Genomic DNA, 23,492 nt, shown 5'->3' with positions numbered 1-23,492 from the left:
GCCTGCTGGGCCTAGAAAGTCCATGAGATTCCTAACCACCAAAAAAACTGGAAGTAGAGCTGTGGCACAAATGGCAGAACACTAGCCTTGAGCAAAAAAAGCTCAGTGACAGTGCCTAGGCCCTACGTTTAATCTCCAGGACCAGCACCAAATACAAAAGAAATGAAGTATGAATTTGTACAAAGAGTGTACTTTTTTTTTTTTCCAGATGAAGGCTGTGTAAAAGTTGTATAGACATTGTAATGTCTCTGCAAGTGTGGATCACTGTTGTTACTTTTTGAAATCTCAACATAGAGCATTAAAATGGTCTTGATTATTTAGGAATGATGTGTAATTAGGAATAACATTTGCTTTGTTTTGTGTAGTCTCATGAAGCAAACAGCAACGCGGTCAGGTTTAGAGTATGCCAACTCATAAACAAGCTTCTGGGAAGTATGCCAGAAAATGCCCAGATCGATGATGATTTGTTTGATAAAATTATGGAAGCTATGCTTATTAGATCGAAAGATAAGATTCCAAATGTGAGAATACAGGCAGTTTTGGCTCTTTCTCGCCTCCAGGATCCCAAGGATGATGAGTGCCCAGTGGTTAATGGTATGTGTGGTGTTCCAATAATTGTTTCAGTCCTGGTTTTGTTAATTCCTCCTCAGCAGTTGTTATTAAATATATATATATATATAAATGTATTATGTGTATATGTGTGTGTGTGTATATATATATATGTATATATATATACACATACATATATTTAAGGTAGAAGAATACTCACATTATAACTTCCTAATAACTTAAAAAGTAAATTATTATCAGGACTTCTGATGTCTGCTTTGGTTCTCTCTCTTTTTCTCTCTCTGTCTCACTCAGAGGTAAATATAATCAATACTGGGTTAATTCTCTTTTTTCTTAAGTTTTAATTAAGTTCCCTAATCACACATCCATCTAAATGTTAATGTTTTGCCTATAATTTCATGTGAATCATACTATATTTTTCTGACTTTTTCTCAAAAAAATTTCTAATTCTAGCATTCATCCATAGTTTTTGCTATGTTATCTCATTGTTAACTGTTTACCATTATTACTATCATTATATTATTACTATATTTTGGCAGTTTTTGAACTTAGGGCTTTGCCCTAGCTAGCTTGATTTTCTATCAGATTGAGGCAGCCCTTTTTTGCTGTAGTTATTTTTCAAATAGTGTCTTTTTAACCCAGCTTTTCTTAGCCTATAATACTCATACCTGTGTTTTCCTGCGTAGTTGAGATCACAGGCATGTACCATCACATCCAGCTCATTGGTAGTGATGAGTTCTCAGCTGGTTTTGAATCATGATCCCCAAGATCTCCACATCCCAAGTATCTAGGATTACAGGAATAAACTTAGTTTTCCCAGCCAACAGTCTATTGTTTTTAAAATTAGAAGGCTCTCTAGTTATATCTAGATAATTTGCTTTGAAAAATAGTGTTTGGAATTTTCTTGGTGCACAAGTTAAATGGCTTTTGTAGGATTTTGCGTAAATGTAGAATTGTTATGTATATAGGGCTTTGCCTTTATTAGATTAGGTACAGGTAAATCCACAGAGTGATGTATCAATTAAAATTAGTAAGAGGTTATAACATTGTTCATTGGTTCCTATCCTTTCCTGTGTTTAATATGACTGCTTCTAGAATCTGATGGTATACACAGTACATCCCAGGGTTACCTTTCTTCGCGTATATTTAGCAGCAGGTTATATAGTCATCATACCTTGCTTAAGGAATTAGTTTACATTTTGAGAAATATGTCATTAGGTAAATTTTGTTCTGGGAACATCACAGAGTGTACTTGGACAACTATGATGGATGATATAAGGTATCACCTCAGTATAACTCTTCGGTGAAATCATGAGATGTATGAGGCTCTCAGAAAGAGGCTTTGAGTACAAACTTTCTCTTCCCCAAATCAAAATAATAGATCCTTATAACTATAACAGATCTGGAGAAAATAAACTTTCTCAGCTGGGTGCTGGCCAGTAGCTTATCCCTGTAATCCTAGTTACTGAGGGGCTAAGATCTGAGGACCACAATTCAAAACCTGCCCCGGCAGTATAGTCCATGAGACTTACCTATAATTCATCACCAAAAAAGGTTGGAAGTGGAGCTGTGGCTCAAGTGCTAGGGCACTGAGCACCCAGGCCCTGAGTTCAAGCCCCAGGACAGCACCAAAAGAATAAAAGTAAATAAAAAATAAAGTTTCTTGTGGCTTTCAGAGTTGTGACAGTTTTAGTCTTCCTTTCTGGTCAATTTACTGATACTTTATTCTGTTCTTGAAAGGGAACTTGGTAGAAAAAATTTTGATTCGAAGGCAGATGTGTAAGACTAGAAGTATCTTGTCTTTATTATTTTGAAACATCAAAAAATGCCAGAATGAGTTATTTTATGGCTATTATTAAGGTATTTCTGTGGTATTAAACTGTATTACTTTACTTTTAGCATATACTACTTTGATTGAAAATGATTTGAATCCAGAAGTTAGGAGGGCAGTGTTATCATGTATCGCACCATCAGCCAAGACTTTGTCAAAGATTGTAGAGCGCACCAAAGATGTGAAAGAGACTGTCAGGAAGTTGGCTTATCAGGTACGAAAGTCCAATTCCTTATATAGCCATGTTTTCTTAAGGTACTTGTGAAAATTACTTAGCACATAGTGATTTGTGCAATGTAGATTATTTGGAGACAGTAGGTAATTTAGATAGAATTCTATTGTATTAAATATGTTTACAGAAAATTCTTTGGAGACTCTAGTTAATTTTCTAAAATGATTGCTATGTTACTCAGTAAGAATTCTATACATTGAGTTGAGGTAAATGACCCCATTTCATTGTCTTTTTAAGGTTTTAGCTGAAAAAGTTCATATGAGAGCGATGTCCATTGCTCAGAGAGTAATGCTCCTTCAACAGGGTCTCAATGACAGATCAGGTAAAGTAGATTTTTTTCTTTTTTCTTTTTGGCCAGTCCTGGGGCTTGAATTCAGGGCCTAGCCATTGTCCTTGAGTTTCTTTTGCTTAAGGCTAGTACTCTAGCACTTGTGCCACAGCACCACTTCTGGCTTTTTCTGTATATGTGGTATTGAGGAACCAAACCCAAGGCTTCATGCATGCTAGGTAAGCACTCTACCACCACATTCCCAGCCCTAAGGTAGACTTTTGAAGTCAGAGTTAATAAGGTTTAGGAAACAGTATCATACCATAAATGAGACTGAGTAACGCTATCATTCCCATAAACTTAATAAAATTTGTCTTGGTGTATAACATATAAAAATATTTCATTTGGTTAAAGGTCTTGGTTATCTTTTTTTTTTGTCTGTGTGAGGCCTGAACTCTGGGCCTAGGCACTGTCCCTTAGCTCTTCAGCTCAAGGCTAGTGCTCTACCACTTGAGCCACAGTGCCACTTCTGGCTTTTTCTGCTTATGTGGTGCTGAGGAATCAAACCCAGGGCCTTATGCATGCAAGGCAAGCACTCTACCACTGAGCCACCTTCCCAGCCCCAGTCTTGGTTATCTTCAAGGAACAGGAATTCTTTCAGCCTGCCGGTGTTTGATGGAGAGGAGCTGTTCTTAATCCTGTAGAGTGAGTTAATGTCAGAAGTAAGACCATCTCTTTTAGCCTTTTTTCTTCCTTAAAAACAAAAGTTGCCGGTGGTGCACTCCTGTAATCTTAGTTATATTCAGGAGGCTGAGATCTGAGGATCACAATTCTAAACCAGCCCCTGCAGGAAAGTTTGTGAGATTTTAATCTCCAGTTAACCACCCAAAAAGCTGAAAGTGGAGCTGTGCCTCAAGTGGTAGAGCACTAGCCTTGAGCAGAAATTGCTCAGGGTTAGTGCCCAGGCCCTAGGTTCAAGCCCAATGACTAACACCAAAAACAAACAAAAACTATCCTTGTGTGTATGTACCTTAACATAAATGTTTTCTGGGCATCAGAAATAAGAAGTGTGAGACCAGTATAATCTTCTGATGCCCTTTTCTGTTAACCTAGAGAATCTGCATGACATAATGATGTTTTTTCAAGTTTTATCTTCCATGAAAAGGCAAAGATGGCTCATTTTGCTGTAGTAAGAAGAAAAAGAAAAAAGATAACTTGAGTTTGAAACTCTAATGACTAGGATGGTCTGAAGGCCTAAGAATAACATCTGTTCAGTGATATCTGTTTGCTGTAATTTACTACTGTAAATAGCATTCTTACAATAAGTGAAGTCAGGCAACAAGTGAGATAAATACTATGTATTCTGATGCCCATTAAGTCCAGGCAGGAGGGAATGCAGACTTTTTGTAGTCTGGTAGAGGTTAGGCATTCATTTAGTACTGAACCTGATCCATTCATGTTGGAAGTAAGCATCATCAGGACTTGTAGTGTTGTTTCTTGTGTTTTTATTACCTTTAGTGTGCTTTGTTCTCACTGTAATCTCTATTTGTATTATAAGTTTCAACGTTATAATAACATTGATCTAATAAAATTAGAACAGATGAAATATAGGAAATAACAGCTAGGGGGAGCTTTTGTTTATGTATTTGCAAATAACTCTCCACAGATGCTGTGAAGCAAGCCATGCAGAAGCATCTTCTCCAAGGCTGGTTACGCTTCACTGAAGGAAATATCTTGGAGCTGCTTCATAGGTTGGATGTAGAAAATTCTTCTGAAGTGGCAGTCTCTGTTCTCAATGCTTTATTTGTAGTGACTCCTCTCACTGAACTTGTGGAGATCTGTAAAAATAATGATGACAGGTACATAAAGGGTTCATTATTGGAATTTTACTGCTGATGATTTCCAATTAAAATCAGTTTTTCCTTCAGATTCTATCAGTACCTCTGATCTGTCCCCCTTTTCTTTACTTTTCCCTTGTGTTTCTAACCTTGGTTTAAGAACTTGGTACTTTATCATACATTGTCTACATTAGTTGTATTCTCTCCCTTTCCCCTTTTGATTTCTACATTAGCCTGCTGTGAGAAAACCATGTGCCCTTATTGTGTTTGATCATTTGAATTTTTCCCTTTTTTCTCTTCTTTTGGTTTTAAGTACTTTCCTTTTTTTTCCTTCCCACTCCCTTTTGTGTAGCTAATGGCTATAATTAAAACACTGGTATTTCTAAATCAAATGTGCTTATTTTCATTCTTGTTCCCCTTTTTAACGGGATATAAGATCATGTTTTCTCTTATTCTCTTCCTTTTAAACGAAGGAAATTGATCCCTGTGGAAACATTAACTCCTGAAATTGCTTTATATTGGCGTGCCCTCTGCGATTATTTGAAATCAAAAGGAGATGAAGGCGAAGAGTTTTTAGAGCAGATCTTGCCAGAGACTGTAGTATATGCAGAGTATTTACTGAGGTACTTTTTCTCTTTTGTTTTCACTACTTGCCGTGTGCGTTGGTCTCTCAGGTCTCTTGTTCATGGTCATGCCCAGCTGGAAATTATTTACAGGCACTGTTGGTGCAGATGGTGCACTGAATGTTCCTAAAGGATTCTGTGGTGCTTACAGTGCCCAAAAGCACTAAGTCAGTGGCTTCCATCACTGTGCGTATGCTAGTTCCCTCATTTCTCCATCAACTTGATAATGTTGATATGCTACTTTTTGAAATTTGTTGAACTGTTTCTGTGTGCCAAGTAGTAAGTGTTTTAGGTTCTTGGCTGATCATACCAGCCCTGTCACAGTGACTCACCCCGCCATGCTAGTACTCAAGCAGCGGAACACAATGTGTAAATTAGTAGTAGTACTATCATTTCAAAGAAAAGAATGATCATGATTTGCCATGAGGAAAGATTAGACCTTTATGACTAATTGGATTTTTAGACAAGAAATACAGAAGACTGCAAGACACATTGACACATTGAAATAGTCATACATTTCAGAGATAAGTAAAGGATCTTTTGAATATTTTCAAGAGAAAACTTGAATTATTAATATAAGTACAATTTCCAAATATTTGCTAAAGTTTATTACAATATTATCAACTTATTACAAGATATAAATATGTAGTATTTGGACTAATATAAACTGAAGAAGACCCTTTTCTGATTGGTGGGAATTAACTCTTACTTGTTATTTGATAACACATTCTACTTTATTAATTCCGTTTGTTTTAGTTATATCCAGAGCATTCCAGCAGTTGACGAGGAACAGAGAAATGATTTTTCATACATTGGAAACTTGATGACAAGGGAGTTCATTGGTCAGCAGTTGATTCTAATGATCAAGTCTTTGGATACTAGTGAAGAAGGAGGACGGTATGTCTAAACGTTAATGCTTGTTCTAATTTATTCTTTAGTCTTAAAAATACAGTCTTGCTACAGTGTAGTTAAATGGATTTACTGTAACATTCTAAAGTGCTTCTGCTTCCTTTTATAGCATACACACACACACACACAATCATGTGTCACTTAATGACAGGTCATGGGTTGAGGAATCCTAGAAATGTGTTGTTAGGTGATTTTGCTGGTGTGTATGCATTCACAAGCCTAGATAGGGTGGGCCAGGTTGTGACCTCTTGGTACAATCAAGAGATTATAAACATGACCTGAGACTGCTGCCAAGGTATTATGCTTTTTTTTTTTTTGTAATAAACTTTAATAAGTAGAAGTAGTATATTCTAAAGATAAAGAGAATAGCGCTAAGTGCGCTTGCATCATATCTATAATTTTGGGAGGTGGAGATAGGGAAGAATGCAGTTCAAGAACAGCTTACACAAAATGTTCCAAAGACCTCATCTCAACAGATGAACCTAGGCGAGATGGTGCCCATCTGTCATCCCAGCAGAAATAGTTTGCCAAGCTGGCCTAGACAAAATGTGAAACATTGTTGTAAAAATAGAGCAGCTAGGGCCAGGTGCTGGTGGCTCACATTGTAATCCTATCTATTTGGGCGGCTGAGGTTGGATCATGGTTTGAAGCCAGCGCAGGCAGGAAAGTTTGAGAGATCTCTTCTCAGCAAAAGGGCTGGATGCAGAGGCTGGGCCCATTCTCCTCACTATGATGTGACTCTGATGCCTAGGTAGGAAGTGTGACCATAGTTCAAAAGTAACCACTGAGGTGTAGCTCATGGTAAAAGTGGCTGCCTAAGAAGCACAGAGCCCTTAGTTACTGCCAAAGAAAATAAAAACCAGAGCAAACAGGGCCGGTGATGTAGCTCAAGTATTAGAATACCTGCCTAGCAATTATGAAGCTGAGTGAAAACCCCAGTTCTGTTCCCCACTCTCCCCACCAGAAAAAGAGTATCACATAAAGCAATAGCAGTCATTTATCATTATTAAGTACTGTGACTTAGTGTATATGCTTTGCTTTGATAGGTATGGCAATGCAGTAGGTTTGTTTTATACCTGTATCACCAGAGTAATGCATCGAACTTCAACATCTCTATGACTATGGTGTCTTAGGTCCATAACGTTCTCATAGGACCAGTGTTATGTGCAGCCTGTCATTGACTGAAATGTAATTTTTTGTTTCTTGAGACAAGGTCTTGCCCTATAGCCCAGGCTAACCTGGAACCTAGTATGTAGCCCAGGCTGCCTTTCAAATCAGCTGTCTGGCCTTAGCCTCCCGAGTACTGGGATTATAGGTGTAACACTATTATGCTAGGCTACCTGAAGAATTCTATGGCACATGACAGTATTTGTGTGTTTATGCATAGACACATGATCATAGTACAATTTCTTCACAATAAATGGATAGTATCAGTGTTTTTCTTAAAAATCTCTTATTTCAGAGAAGCCAAGTACTACTATTGTTGGTTGATTCTTCTCTGTTATTTTGCTGTTTTTTCATGTTGATTTACTAAATATCTGAGGGTATAATATATACTTTTTTAAAAAACAAAATTAATTTTTTGCTCCAACACTGTACAGAGGGCTGAGTGCTGTTGGCTCACACCTGTAATTCTGTCTACTCAGGAGGTTAAAATCTGAGGATCATGGGAAAGCCAGAAGACAGAAAAGCCTGTGAGATTCTTATCTCCAATTAACTACCCCAAAAGCCGGAAGTGTAGCTGTGTCTAAAGTGGTAGAGTGCTAATGAGCAAAAAAGCTCAGGGACAACCCTAGGACCATACACACACAAAACTCTGTACTTAGGGATTTTTCTACTTGTAATGACACACAAATATGAGACATAAAGAAACAGAAATTAAAAAAACCCAAGACAAAAGTCTATAGAGTAAGAGAAATGTTAGAGGTGGAATGTATGTGTGCAGAGTGATATTAAATAAGTTAAATAAAAGGCTTTTTTTGCCCACAGGAAACGACTGGTGGCTATTTTGCAGGAGACTCTGACACTACCCACAACGCCAATATCCCTGGTTTCTTTGCTTGTTGAAAGGTTACTCCACATCATCACAGATGACAGTAAGAGGACACAGATTGTAAGTGCTTTTCCTCCTTGATAAAGATAGGAGGTGTATGACATTTGTAAACCAGATACCTCTCTCTGTGGGGTATTTGTATACACATACATTTAAAAAGTGTTTTCCTTCTCACATGTGCCTACAAACAGGTCTATATCAGGTATCTACAACCTGATATGGAAGGAGTGACTGGTAGGATAGAGGTTTGCCCATGAGACTCTGGGCACTGTGTGCTGAGAGCTGGTTTATGTCTCATTCTGTCTGCATTGACTTCTGATAAGTTATTTAGCCTTTTGTATTCATCTGTAAAGGAACAATGAATTACCTTTTGTTTTTCAGTGAGATGATGTTCATAAACTGTTTGTAAATACAGAAATAAATTGTAACCACTATACTATGTCAAGTGTTACCCCACCTCCACCCCCCCTTCCCAGTTAGATAAAAGAGAGATCTGTATTGTTCTTTCATAAAAACATGATGTGATATTTTATAGATTAAGTCAGAAGTTATTCTAACTGCTCCTTATATGAACATGTTTTATGTATATCTTTCCTTGAACACTTCCCATATAGTGCTTGTCCAGTAACTGCTTAGGTATTTTCATATGAGAGGGACCCTTGAAACATCCCTTCTTAGAAGCCTGTGAAAGGCCTTACATTGTCATTATGTATATATTATGTGCCCAAAGGAAAAAATGCAAAAATATATATATGTAAACTTGTATAGAACTGAACAAGAGAGGAATTGAAAGTGGTAGGTATTAGGGTTGTTGAAAGGAGACTGCCACATAGTTCAGGCAGGAGTGAGTTTATTAGAAGAGCCAAACTGTAGACCATATGCAGAGAATTTTAGATTATAACAGCTAATCTTAGGTAGCATAATTTTTTTCAAGTTTTCTAACATTATATGAGGGATAATTTATCTTCAACAAATACGTACCTATTCACCTTCCTTTCAAATAATTTCACTTTCTAGTGAGATGCATTGTTCAGTTTTGGTTCTAAAGTCTTGCAAACAGATTATGTGCTTTTACCTCTGGTTTTCAGTAGATGGCAGATACAGCTTGGTGTTTTCTATAGCACTTTTTTGTTATTTGTTGATATAATGTGTTAAAGCTTTGTAATTTTGCTTACCAGGTTACAGAAATTATCTCAGAGATTCGTGCACCCATTGTTACTATTAGTGTTAATCCATCTGATACAAGAAAAAAAGAACTCAAGGTATGTTTCTTCTATATTAAAGAAAGGCTTTGGTAATGTAGCTGTATAATCTGTTTCTTGTTGTGTGGTTTAACAAAATCAGATTATCGAGTAAATATTATATAAAGGTCTATAAAATGTTACTGAATTATGTTACTCTTCAAGGGTGACTGATCCCTGTTGCTGGATGATTGAAATTTTGTTTTATGTTTGATCCCTAAATTCTAGGTCATTGAGGTAGTAATACTCTTGACTTTGCTACAGATTTTCATGTTAGTAATTTTTGTCTGGTGTTGATATGATTAATTTGTATTTTTCCTTAGGTGGCTGAAATAAAAGTTAAACTTATTGAAGCAAAAGAAGCTTTGGAAAATTGTATTACCTTACAAGATTTTGATCAGGCATCAAAATTAAAAGAAGAAATAAGAGCACTGGAAAATGCCAAAGTAGAGCTGTTGAAAGAAACAGAACAACTTGAAATTAAAGAAGTCCACACAGAGAAGGTAGAATCATTTTTTTCATACTAAATCTCAACTGTTACTATCTTAACTGAATCTTGCTTTCTTTAACTCAAAAAGCTGAAAATCTATTCACTTTGGAGACTGTGACAGCAATATGAATTAAATATTTAAAAAAAATTTATTTCTCCTGTTTCTATTTTTGGACTTTGAAAAGGACCTTAATGTATTTTGAGTATCATAGCTACGACTATTTGTTCCCTTATCTTGCCAGTCCCTGGAATTTGAAGTCTTTTTTTCGATGTGAGGGAAACTAGTTTTCTAGTGGTTCCCTTCTGAATTTATTTGTGTATTTGCCTTTAATAGTTAAGCAAGGAAAATGCATCTCATTCCGTACTTGTGGAAGGCCTTTGACCTTTCCACTGCTAGGAATTACATCTGTGGTAACCTTGGCATCATGGTTACTTGGTGTCTAGCAAAAGCTATTTTTAATCAAATTGTTATTTTTAATCAAATACTAATCTTGATATCTAGTAACACTTCACTTTAGTAGTCTTTTTTTGCTTAATAAATTAGTCTCTTAAACAGATTATTTCTTTCATTGCTTCTCTTAAAATAAATTGTTATCAATAATATATGTGCGTGAACACATGCACACACGCATATACACATTTTGGTAGTATGGGGATTTTTGCTCAGGGCTAAGTTCTGCAGGCTCTTGCAGGCTTTGTACCTCTTGAGCCATTATGTTTCCTGCCCTTAGTTACTTTAGTTGCTTTTTTTTTTTTTGCCGGTCATGGGGCCTGAACTCTGGGTTTGGGCGCTGTCCCTCAGCTCTTCAGCTCAAGGTTAGCACTCTATCACTGGAGCCACAGCGCCACTTCCAGCTTTTTTTGTTTATGTGGTGCTGAGGAATCGAACCCAGGGCCTCATGCTTGCAAGGCATGCACTCTACCACTGAGCTACGTTCCCAGCCCCGCTTTAGTTACTTTTTAGAAAGGGTTTAGTGCGTTTGCCCTGTTTTGATCTTGAACAGCCTCTGAAGTAGCTGGCATTGCAAGTGTGCACTACCATGCCTAATCTCAATTAATATTGTTTGAATCTACTGTACTTTTGGTTTGAGGATTGCTCACTAGAGTATTCTTGTAAAGCAAATGCTGAGCTGGGTGCCTATAATCCTAGCTACTCAGGAGGCTGAGATCTGAGGATCATGAGTCAAAGCCAGCCCAGGTAGGAAAGTCCGTGAGACTCTTATCTCCAATTAACCACCAGAAAGCTGGAAGTGGCACTGTAGCTCAAGTGGTAGAGAGCTTGCCTTGAGCAGAAGAGCTCAGGTACAGCGCCTAGGTGCAGAGTTCCAGCCCTACAACCAAAAGAAAAAAAGAAAATGCTGAATAAAATGTAGCCGTGGTGCTCACTAGATACTATATTGAAAACAAACTATATGCAACTTGTGGGATGGGAGGGAAAAAGTGGGAGAGAGTAAAGGAAGGGGTGAAGTTGTCCAAAAAGAAATGTATTCAATACTTATGAAATGGTCACCCTTCTGTACATTACCTTTATAATAAAGAAAAAGAAAAATTAAAAAAAAATACTGAATAGCAAAGTTTGCTATCTAAGAGGGTTTCCTGAATTGTATTCTTAGCTTCTCTGGAAACCTCACTCCAACATGACAATTTCTTAGTAAGAGTGACTGAATTTATTTTTATAACTGGTAGCTTCTTTTTTTTTTTTTTTTTTAACAAAATCTGTGGATCATTTCCATTGTGGACATTTTGAGTTGGAAGAGCCCATGAAATGACTAAGAGGAAGTATATTACAGTTGTTTTATGTATGAACCTGTAACTAAGAAAATGGCTGAGTCAGCACAGAGATGGGAAATCAAGAGTCTGACTGATCAGACCCAAGGGGAATATGTAGGGAGTTGTCATGCACCCTAAACAAGTCCTTAAAAAAATACATATTTAAGTTCTGTGCAGAAGATGTTCTCACTGTTGCTGAATGTTTTGTCTTTATTTTAGAATGATGTGGAGACACTACAAAAGTGTCTTGTTCTATGTTATGAACTGTTGAAGCAGATGTCCATTTCTACTGGGATCAGTGCGACCATGAATGGAATCATTGAATCTTTGGTATGTTGATGGCTTTATTCAGTTGAGGCTTCATTTTAGCCACATTCTGCTTCATGTTATAATCTGCTTATTAGGGTTCAACAGAATGAAAGTGTTATTATTTTGAACATCTGATGAATTACAAATGATAAAGTAGGTAGATACCTAGATTAGCTATTTCCTGTGAGGATTAAATAAGATAGTCTGTGTAAAGGAGCTAGGACATAAGTTATCACTCAAAAAGATTTGAAAAATCATTTTACTAGAAATAGATGCAGAATATCTTTATCCTTGAGTAAGAGAATATTTTCTGGGCTGGGAAGGTGGCTCAGTGGTAGAGCGCTTGCCTTGCATGCCTGAGGCCCTGGGTTCAATTCCCCAGCACCACATAAGCAAAAAAAGGAAAAAAGCCAGAAGTGGCACTGTGGCTCAAGTGATAGAGCGCTAGCCTTGAGCTGAAGAGCTGAGGGACAGCGCCCAGGCCCAGAGTTCAGGCCCACAACTGGACCCCCCCCCCCCAAAACAAAACAAAAAAACAAAAACGAGAATATTTTCTGTTACTGGAATAGTGCTGTATAAAAAGACTCAAGTTACATTGTGACTCCTGTATAACTTTATTAAATTTTATTTTAATTTTTTTTTGGCAGTACTGGGATTGGAATTCTGGACATCACTCTTGCTAGGCAAGCTTACCTTGAGCTACACCTTCAGCCCTTTTTGTTTTCATTGTTTTTTGAATAAAAGGATCTTGCTTTATAACTGGGGCAGCCTGGGCTATGATACTCCTATTTACCCTTTCCAAGTAGCTCGGATGACAGATGAACATCACCATGCCCAGCTTTTTGTTGGCTGAAATGCAGATCTCACAATATTTTGCCCAGACTTTTCTTTAATTGTGATCCTCTGAATCTCAGCCTCCTAATTAGGATTGCAGATGTGACCTATCTTTCTTGGTTATACTTAAAGGTCTTTTTTTTTTTTTTTTTTCTTGGTCAGTTGTGGGGCTTGAACTCTGGGCTTGGGTGCTGTCCCTGCGCTCTTCAGCTCAAGGCGAGGGCTCTACCGCTTGAGCCACAACGCCACTTCTGGGTTTCTAGTGGTTTATTGGAGATAAGAGTCTCACGGACTTTCCTGCCCAGGCTGGCTTTGAACCATGATCCTCAGGTCTCAGCCTCCTGAGTAGCTAGGATTACAGGCATACCGATGCCTGGCTTAAAGGTCTTTTAAAGTAACCTTCCTAGGTAATTCCTGACCTTAGGATATAAGACTATGCAACTCTAGAATAGAATTTTCTGATAGAAAGATAATACAAACCATATGTAACTTTAAGTCTACAGTAACTACATTTTAAAAAGTAGGAAGAAAAAAGGTAAAGTTAATTTTAATATATATATATATATATATATATATATATATAATACATTACATATGCCCAAACATATTTTCATTGAACATGCTAAATTATTATGACTTTATCATTTATTTAGTATTAAAATATGAAATAGCTTTTTATTGTTTTTATACTAAATTTTAGAAGACATCTCAAGACTAGTTATATTTCAGATGTTTAGTAACTGTGAGTGACTAGAGGCTAGAGTAATAATGCTCTGTTTTGCTGTTCATTTTTAAAAAAATTTTTTGAGATGAAGTTTCACTAAGTTATCAGGTTGGCCTGGGCTCCGGCAGATTTCCCATCTTAAAATTATCAATAATGTTAAGCTTGAACTCAGGCTCTGGGTGCTGTCCTTCAGCTTTTTCGCTCAAGGCTAGAATTCTACCACTTAAGACACAGCTACACTTCCAGCTTTTTAGTGGTTAATTGAAGATAAGAGTCTCATGGACTTTATCCTGCCCAGATTGGCTTCAAACTTTGATTCTTAGATCTTAGCCAGTATTGCAGGTGTGAACCAGTGGCACCATGTCTCCAGCCTTTAGCTGGGAATTCTTTTACTTTGATGGTACTGTTCATTCACAGCTCATTCTGAATATACTCAGACTTAGAGGATTATCTTCAAATTATTTAATTAGTGAGAAGTAGACAGTCTGAAATCTAATTTTTTGGGTTGTCATGAGTTTCTAAAGTCAGTAAAGAAAATCAGTTTGTAACTGAAACTTCTGGTTATACACTATATTATACTCAACTATTGGAATTTAGTCTTATTTTAGAGAAATCTGTCTAGTGAAAAGTAATACTCTTAAAATTCTACTTGAACTACATGTCTGGTCATGTTTTAAGAGAATGGTGATACAATTATCTACATAATTGAAGAATGAAAGTATGAATCTATCTCTATCTCTCTATCTATATCTATCTATCTATCTATCTATCTATCTATCTATCTATCTATCTATCTATCTATCTATCTATCTATCTATCTCCTTTTAGCATTACATAGTCTTTCACGATGTTAAGAAAGGAAAGGACCCAAAATTGAATGATCATAATAGAGGAACATAAGTAAGATACTTGCATAAATGATTTATAGTAGTTATAAAGTTACTCTACTTTAAATAAAGTATCATAAAGTCTTCCTTTGTTCTTTTTGTTTTGTTTTTGTTTTTGGTGTCAGTCCTGCAGCTAGAACTCTGGGCCTGGGCACTGTCCTTGATCTTCTTTTGCTCAAGGCTAGTGCTCTATCACTTCAGCCACAGCTCCACTTCCAGCTTTTTTGGTAGTTTTACTGGAGATAAGAGTCTAACAGAGTTAACTGCTCACACTGGCTTTGAACCATGATCCTTAGATCTCAGCCTCTTGAGTAGGTAGGATTATAGGTGTGAACAACTAGCTTTCAGCTGGATGAGAAACTCTTGAGGGAGCACATGTTTATTGAATGGTTATTCCATAGTAAATGCTGGGAACAAAGTGTATACAAAATAACAATTGGTAAAGGCAGCTGTTATTGAAACTTGATGAGGGAAACATACTTAAATAAAACACTTTTGCCATTGACACTTGCTGTGAAAAAAAGCTATTAGAGGTGTTCAAGTCAGACCAGCGGAGATAAGGGCAGGGATAGCATGGTATAAGGTGTCAGTGAGACAGATCTGAGGGGTAGTGTATATCATAGTCAGGATTTCCTGTTCTGTGAGTGTTGCAACCTCTGGAATTAGTTTAGCCTCGTGATCTGACTATAGGAAAACTGTACTATATTCTGTTTTATCAATTTACTATTTAGTATTGACTTAAGTGACTAAAAGGAAATGATGTAGACCTATAAAATCACATGGGAGGGCTGGGAAGGTGGCTCAGTGGTAGAGCGCTTGCCTTGCATGCCTGAGGCCCTGGGTTCTATTCCCCAGCACCACATAAGCAAAAAGAAAAAAGCCAGAAGTGGCGCTGTGGCTCAAGTGGTAGAGTGCTAGCCTTGAGCTGAAGAGCTCCGGGACAGCGCCCAGGCCCAAGGTTCAGGCCCCACGACTGGACCAAAAAAAAAAAAAAAAAAAAAAAAAAAAAAATCACATGGGAATGATCATTTCGGCCATGATTTCAGTATAGTATTTTTAATTTCTTGCCTGTGTCAAAATTAATTTCTAACTCATTTTAGATTCTTCCTGGAATAGTAAGTATTTATCCGGTAGTAAGGAATTTGGCTGTTTTGTGTCTGGGATGTTGTGGACTACAGAATCAAGATTTTGCCAGTAAACACTTGGTGTTACTGTTACAGGTAAGATTCACTAGTAGATAAAAATTTCAAGGTCCTATAGTGCTCTACCTCTGATGATAATGCTAATATTCTAATTTATTCAAATGTTTATTGATGATGATTGTAGACATCATAGGGACTCATTTATTTTTTGTTTTCTCATAAAACTGCCTTAATAGCAAAGGGATGAAATGTCAGTTTATTTATCTATTAGTTTTTTTGGTGGCAATACTGGGATATGAACTTGGGGCATTATATTTTCTAGACTGTACCACTTGCACTGCAGCCACATAAAATCATGTATGATTCATTTTAGTGCACATATTGGCACTGTTCTAGGCTTAATAAAAATATGTAAATCAGTAGAAAAAGAAAACAAGATAAAAGTTGCTGTGGTAATGGAATTTACATTCTAAAAGGGGAATCATAGGATGGAAAAATATGACTTTTACAATATGTCAGGTAAAAATAGAGAGTAGTCAGGTGCCTATAATCCTAGCTACCTAGAAACCTGAGGTTTGAGAATTGTGGTTTGAGGTCAGCCTAGGACAGATCTGAGAGACTCTTATCTCAAGTTAACCTGTGAAAAGCTGGAAGTGGAGGTGTGCCTCATGTGGTAGAGTGCCAGCTGGGCATGAAGCTGAGTAGAAAGCTTAAGACTCTGATGTGTAGTCCTAGTACTGGCACCAATTAAAAAACAAGCATGTATATATATTTGAATATATATGTAAATATATAAGTAAATAATACGGGAATGAGGAGACAGTCTATGTAGTTGAAGAAGGCATTTATGTTGTAAGTATATAAGTAAATATAAACATAATTATATATATGTAAATATATAAATAAATAATACAGGAATGAGAACGAGACAGACTATGTAGTTGAAGAAGCATTTGTGCTGCTAAGAGAAGTTGAAAGCATGACTTTCATCCCCGTCATCTAGCCTCTGGTGTTGCCAGATGTAATGAGATAAAAAAGCTGCAGGGAATAGTCATGTAAATTAAGGAAGTTAAGGAAGACTAGTTGCTGGAAAATCACTGATAACATGGACCAGGTGTTTGTGAAATGATTATTTTAAAAAGCTAAACTCGAGTAGTGGATTTTTTTTCCCCCCAAAGGAAAACTCTTATCTTGAAGCATTCTTTTTAGACATTGCCAAGAAAAGGAAATTAGATCTTGGGGCTATCATATATTCTGGAAATGGTCAACTGATTTGTGGCTTTTGTCCAAGGAAATAAAATTGAAACTACTTATGTAAAAAAAACAACAAACAACAACTCAGGAATTTCAGGGTTTTGCCTTAATTTCCTGAAAGATTATGGAGCTAATCAACTCATTTCCATATGCAGTTGTGAGATTTTGGTGTGTCTTTGCTTAGATGTATTCTCTGTTATGATTGTCAAAGAAAATAGTATTGTTGTGAGCTCCTTTAGGGGGAACATGGAATGCCACTATTATCCTTAATGGGCTGAAGTTTCTTTTTCCAATGAGCTAGAAGTCTTGGTACTTTGTCCAGATGAATCATTTGTATTTCTTGGCCACACATCTAGATTTACTCCGAGATGAAGAATGAATTTCTTTGTGTTGCAGAAAAGTTATTAATTTTTATAACAGCAGGTATAGGCCTCTGTGATTCTGTTAGCTATTTTGTTCTGTAGTTTATTGGTTTTTATGGATACCTAGCAAATAAGATACATCTTTAAAGAAATTTTGCCAAATATAGTCAACCTTTGGCATATACTCTAGAGGACTGGTTCCAAGACCATTGTGGGTTCCAAATCTACATATACTCAAGTTCCAGATAAAAGATGACATCATATTAGTATATAACATGGACAGAACTTCTACATGCTTTAAACTGTCTTTTTTTGGGGGGAGGAGCAGTCCTGAGGGTAGGCACTGTCCCTGGGGCTCCTTTTGCTCTACCACTTTGAGCTATAACACCACTTCTGGCTTTTTTTGGTGATTACTTGGAGTAAAACAAACTAGATTCACCATGGATGAAATCTGAGTTTATTGAGTTGATAAGAGAAATATACCTTCAGGTAGATCTAAATACTTTTCATTGCATTCAATGTAGTATCTTTTTCTGGATAGGTAGGCCAAAATGATTTTGATGTAACAACTTTTTCTGTGTCTTAGAAAAAGTGATAAGATAAAAACACAACCTTGCCCATGTAATTATAACCCTTCTGTACGATGTTTTCACACACACACACAAAAAGATAAAGACACAGTTGAAGATACTATTCTTTTTTTAAATGAAAGTAACAAATTATTCAACTAGATTTCCATTCCACATTTGTTTGTTTGCTTGTTTGTTTTCAGTGGAAATTGGAAATTATAGCTCCAGATGTTATAGGACAAATAAATAGTATGTCTTTTGAAACTTCTGTATTGGGGGCTGTGTGTACTTGGGTACTTGAACTCAAGGCCTTCAGCCAACTACATTGTTTTTAAATTGAAATTTTAATGCTAAAGTTGTACGGAAAGAATTATATGTGCATTTAAATAATATCACTTAAATTTCCCTAATATAGATAATTCATTTGATACAGGAGGAACAGAATTGCATCATTTTACTGAACTCTTGTGGGGGAAATCTTTCATTGTAGGTTTTGCAAATTGATGATGTCACAATAAAAATCAGTGCTTTAAAGTCAATCTTTGACCAACTGATGACATTTGGAATTGAACCATTTAAAACTAAAACCATCAAAGCTCCTCAAGGTGAAGGTGCAGAAATAAGCAGTAATGATGAGCAGGACGCCAAAGAAGCTGAGGAGGCCACCGCTGCCAAGAATGTTCTAAAGCTTCTTTCGGATTTCTTAGACAGTGAGGTGAGGAGTGATTTCTTCCACTTTTATTTTTTAAAATCTCACTTTAAAAGCCTAGATTTTTTTTAAACTGTCCTCTTGGCCATAAGTAATAAGCTTTATTAGCTCTCAGGCCTTATAGTTCTGCCTAGCTTCAGACTCTTACCACTTCACTTTGAATGGATTGCTATTGCTGCCAGGAAGGTTTGCAAAGTTGGTTCTGATTGATCAGTGTAAGTCTTCAAAGAGGTCATTACTGTCCCTCGTCTGTTTCGCACGTCAAATGGGGTCAGTGCTGCCAGTTTGTTGGGATGATTCTTTAATTCTATCAAGATGTGTGAAAGAGCCAACTTGGTGCCATTCCCTACATATTCTGAGAGTAGAGTGCTGAGTGAATGAAAGTCTCTGACTTCAAGGCTGTCATGTGCCTTGAATGCCTGTGTGTGTGGCAAGCATGTGGCATGTGTGTCTCTGCACTTAATGTGTCCAGATAATAAGACTCCTGAGACTTTACAAAACTCCTTCTGATGACTGTCATTGCTGTTAGGTTTCTGAACTCAGGACAGGAGCAGTGGAAGGCCTAGCCAAGCTGATGTTTTCTGGGCTTTTGGTCAGCAGCAGGATTCTTTCTCGTCTCATCTTGTTGTGGTACAATCCGGTGACAGAAGAGGACATTCGACTCCGACATTGTCTGGGGGTGTTTTTCCCCATGTTTGCTTATGCCAGCAGGTACTGAGTCCTACCAACAAATTCAAATCTTACCTCTGTGTCATCTTGTTGTTGATACTCTTCTCCTCTTTCAGTAGTAAATGAAGCAATGAGAACTTAGATAGATTTTTATCTACCTGAATTATTTGGCTTTTTTTGTGGGTGAAAATATACTTTGTCACATGAGTTTTACATCAAAGATATTCTAGAATTGTGCTTTTTCCTCTTAAAATAATGTTCTGCCAACATTCTTTCAACTTGATTTCAATAGGATTAACCAGGAGTGCTTTGAAGAAGCCTTTCTTCCAACTCTGCAAACACTGGCTAATGCGCCTGCATCATCTCCCTTAGCTGAAATAGATATCATGAATGTTGCCGAGTTGCTCGTAGATCTGACAAGACCCAGTGGACTGAATCCTCAAGCCAAGAATTCCCAAGATTACCAAGTGAGTGAGTCTGTGAGCCTGTGGGTGGTAAAGATAAAACTGTAGGGCCCATTGAGTCTTGAAATATTGGCTTACTTCCTATTGTCAACATGGGGAAGGACAGGTCAAACAACAGAGCTTATTTTGGTTTTTAACTTGAAAAAGATAAGTCAACTACAGATTGACCTATGAATTTATCTTCAGTTGGGTTTCTAAATCCTACATCCTATTGAAACCAGTTCTTTAATGAAATTTGGTCATGATTTGACACCAGACACTTTTGAACTATAATGTGTTAATGATTTCAGATGCCAACTTAAAAGTATTGCTGTTGGGTTTTTACATTTAGTTGGTATTTAGTGACTATATATTCTACTTTTTAAAAAATACATTTTTATTGTAAAAATACTGTACATAGTTACAGTTACATGACCAAGGTAGTGAGTACATTTCCTATCAAGCATTGTCACACCCTCCCTTCCCTCCCACCTCGTGTGCTACTGAAAGATGATAAAAGATACTGTGCAAAATATGGCAAAGGACACAGGCACAATACAACTTTTAGATTTTAGGGAAGGGCAAGAATTAATGATAAGAATAAAGTATATAACATTGGTAGTTTTATGCTTTGGTCTTGTTTGCAATGAGAAATGATTGGTGAGAATGAAAAGATAATATCCGTGGATAGCTATGCAAAGTCAGGGGACAGTAAAGTAGACTTTATTTCTAAGGAGTAACCATACAGGCTTCAGATGAAAGGGTTATTAGGATTAAAGCTGCTGATCAGAAAGATTCAGCTGTGGTCACGGATACTCCCATGAAGGAAACTGGGCAGAGGAAATAAAGGAGAAGGCTGGAGAAATCCATGGAAATTCTCCACAAATGTAAGAATGACAACAGAAGCCTTCCTAGGAATGAGCTGTTGACCTTTACTGTTACGATCAATGTCTTGAAGCAGTGAAACTAAGGCCACTCTCAGTCCCCATGTGAGCTGGGGCCACTGGTGATTCACAGGGAGACAGGGAGTTCCAGAACTGGCATATTCCTCTCAGTTGTGCAGGACTGGGACACGCTACACCACGGCGTCTGCACGGGTTGCTCAGCTATTGCATGTTCACTGATCCCGCGTGGAAAAAGCTTAGGTTTGGGCAAAGTCCACTATCATCAGCCTGGATTGGTTCTGAAGCTGGAACTCAGCTTTAAGACTCATAGCAATTGGGAGACACTTCAGTCCCTTCAGTAGATTAGCCTTATATTAGCTTCTGGAAATGAAGTAGAGGCAGGCTTGGTGGTACATGCCACCAAGCAGGAGGATTGCTGGAGCAAGGCCAGTCTGGGCAAAGTTGGTGAATCCCTCTTTCAAAAACAAAACCAAAAGGGCTGGGGCCTAGCTCAAGTGGGAGCCCTGCATTCATTTTCTAGTACCATCCATCCATCTGTCAGTCAATCAGTCCATCTAGAAAGGAGTTTTATTGGGGAGAAGGGACAGTTAATGTTAAGTTTTGTTCTAAACACTTCACATTTTAGATTATGACTTGGAGTTGGGAATGTTTTTTCAGATGGGTATAACCATATTGTATCCATATCATTTTCACTTTACATCTTCTCTTTTAATTTTCTAGGCTTTAACAGTACATGACAATTTGGCTGTGAAAATCTGTAACGAGATCTTAACAAGTCCATGCTCACCAGAAATTCGAGTCTATACGAAATCTTTGAATTCTTTAGAATTAAGTAGCAGTATTTCCAAAGATCTTCTGGTTCTCTTGAATGAGATTTTGGAGGTAAAATAGTTCCTAATTACTGTCTAACCTGTCTTCAAATATATCCAAGTAGAATTTATTTGATCGTGACTTTGCTTGTTTTATTTTGTAATGATACTTTTATTGTCTTTAAGTGGCTGTACGAAGGGCTTTCTATATAACATGTCAGTTTATGGGTACAATGCATCTTGAGCCATGGCACTCTTGTTACTATTATTTCCCATCTGTCCCTCACCCTAACTGTAGTTCATTTAAAATGTCTTTCATAAGTTTCCTATACTTTTAGAATATTTTGAAACTTCTTCATATTGGCATATACCTTAGAAAACATTAGAAAATGTTTGTGTTTGAATGTTTTGTCTTTAATAGCAAGTTAAAGATAGAACATGCCTGAGAGCTTTGGAAAAGATCAAGATTCAGTTAGAGAAAGGAAACAAAGAAATTGGTGACCAACCTATAGAAGTACAGGATGCCAGCGCCACTGTACCTGTTCCTCCGAAGGAAGATGAAGATGGTAATAGCATGGCAACATGAATGTTTGTGTGATGCTGTTTTTAAACTTGTTGAGATTTTTTTTTTTAAACATCTGTAGTCTTTTTTCCATTGAATCCACCTTGGAAGGAGTATTACTGTGCTTTGTATATGTACATGTTACTAGAACTGGCAGTTTCCATTCCTAAGTATTCACAGTTTTTGGAGCTCTGTTTTTTGATAAACAGTACTTCTTTAGTTTATTTATCTAATAGATTTATTTATCTATTACCAGTAGCTGATAATATCTTGCCAGTCTTTGATGAAAGATGAAAAGTATATCATGAAGTTGGTCTTTTAAAAAGTTACATTGTATGATTTTCATTAACAGAAGACAATAAAGAAGCATATATGACTCCTTTGAGGGATACACAAGCATCAAAATCCACACAGCAAAGGACATCAAAATCCATCCAGCAAAGGACTAACCGAGGTAGTGTATGTGTCTAGAGCTTGTAATGAAACATTATTTGTCTTCCAGTGAAAATGCTTTTGAAGTTCCCTCCTTAGGACAGAGAATTTTAAGTGTCTTAAGAGTAAAGATTTAAATGTTTTAGGTCTCCTTAGCTTTCTTTTAATCTTTGCTTGTTAGGCTATACATAATTTTTTTGCATATTCTAGAGATTACTTCCGATTCATGGAAATATTATATGAAAGATCACTTGTAAATAGTGTAAATAGTAAAAGGACCATTTGGGTTAAATTAAGAAAAGGTAAAAGCCAACCACTGGCAGCTCACATTTGTAACCCTAGCTACTTAGAAGGCCAAGATCTGGAGGATCCAGATTCAAAGCCAGCCCAGACAGAAAAGGTTTGGAGACTCCATCTCCAAACTAGCCATGTTGGCAGATGTGGTTTAAGAGGTAGAATACAAGTCAAGCAAGTATAAGGCTCTAAGTTCAAATCCAGATACTGAAAAAAGAAAAGAAAAAGAATAGGTTAAACGATCCTTTCTTTGTGTGACTGAACATTTTTTTTTCCTTAGTACTTTTCTGTTCTTTCTCTGTTTTTTTCCATTTCTCATCTAATTTCATACTTTCCCAGTGGAACTGACTTCCCAAGGGATAACCATTAATGGAAGATTTGTTGGAATAAATAAATGTTTACTACTTAGGGGACCACTTGGAAGAAGATCTGAAATCCACATTCTTTTTATTATTTTATTTTTCTGAATTACAAAAACATAATGCATGCTTATTACAGTAGAGTCAGAAAGTACATCCAAGCAAACTACCATAAAGAATGCTAATAATCCTGCCCATGAGCCAACCAAGATTTTAATCTTCCAAACATGTTCTTTTCTAAGCAGATTTAATTTACTTTCTAAAATAGAATCTGACCATAATGTTTCATAACAAACCACTTATTCAAGCACCAATTAATGGATATTGTTCCAAATTAGTCCCATATTCTTGGACACCTTGAGGATAAATACATTAGTGAGAACAATAAATGAGGTCTGAGGGGT

The 23,492-nt window shown here is 36.9% G+C and overlaps 1 protein-coding gene across 2 annotated transcripts in view; it reads left to right on the top strand.

The window, feature by feature from the left end:
- Ncapg (non-SMC condensin I complex subunit G) overlaps window positions 1–23,492 on the top strand; it is a 28,094-nt gene that overhangs the window by 2,565 nt on the left and 2,037 nt on the right. For both annotated transcript variants that reach the window (XM_070013099.1, XM_070013098.1), the window contains exons 3-19: window positions 366–594; window positions 2,470–2,615; window positions 2,871–2,955; window positions 4,568–4,760; window positions 5,213–5,362; window positions 6,119–6,259; window positions 8,261–8,384; window positions 9,503–9,586; window positions 9,889–10,068; window positions 12,045–12,155; window positions 15,680–15,799; window positions 18,397–18,621; window positions 19,145–19,326; window positions 19,577–19,751; window positions 21,353–21,514; window positions 21,863–22,007; window positions 22,356–22,457. In XM_070013099.1, coding sequence (XP_069869200.1) covers window positions 366–594; window positions 2,470–2,615; window positions 2,871–2,955; window positions 4,568–4,760; window positions 5,213–5,362; window positions 6,119–6,259; window positions 8,261–8,384; window positions 9,503–9,586; window positions 9,889–10,068; window positions 12,045–12,155; window positions 15,680–15,799; window positions 18,397–18,621; window positions 19,145–19,326; window positions 19,577–19,751; window positions 21,353–21,514; window positions 21,863–22,007; window positions 22,356–22,457 — 2,554 coding nt within the window. The remainder of the gene's footprint in view (window positions 1–365; window positions 595–2,469; window positions 2,616–2,870; window positions 2,956–4,567; window positions 4,761–5,212; window positions 5,363–6,118; window positions 6,260–8,260; window positions 8,385–9,502; window positions 9,587–9,888; window positions 10,069–12,044; window positions 12,156–15,679; window positions 15,800–18,396; window positions 18,622–19,144; window positions 19,327–19,576; window positions 19,752–21,352; window positions 21,515–21,862; window positions 22,008–22,355; window positions 22,458–23,492) is intronic.

Source organism: Dipodomys merriami, unplaced genomic scaffold (genome assembly GCF_024711535.1).
Source record: "Dipodomys merriami isolate MVZ:Mamm:240054 unplaced genomic scaffold, mDipMer1.0.p SCAF_9, whole genome shotgun sequence".
Lineage (NCBI taxonomy): Eukaryota > Metazoa > Chordata > Mammalia > Rodentia > Heteromyidae > Dipodomys > Dipodomys merriami.
This window is presented reverse-complemented; position numbering and strand designations above follow the sequence as displayed.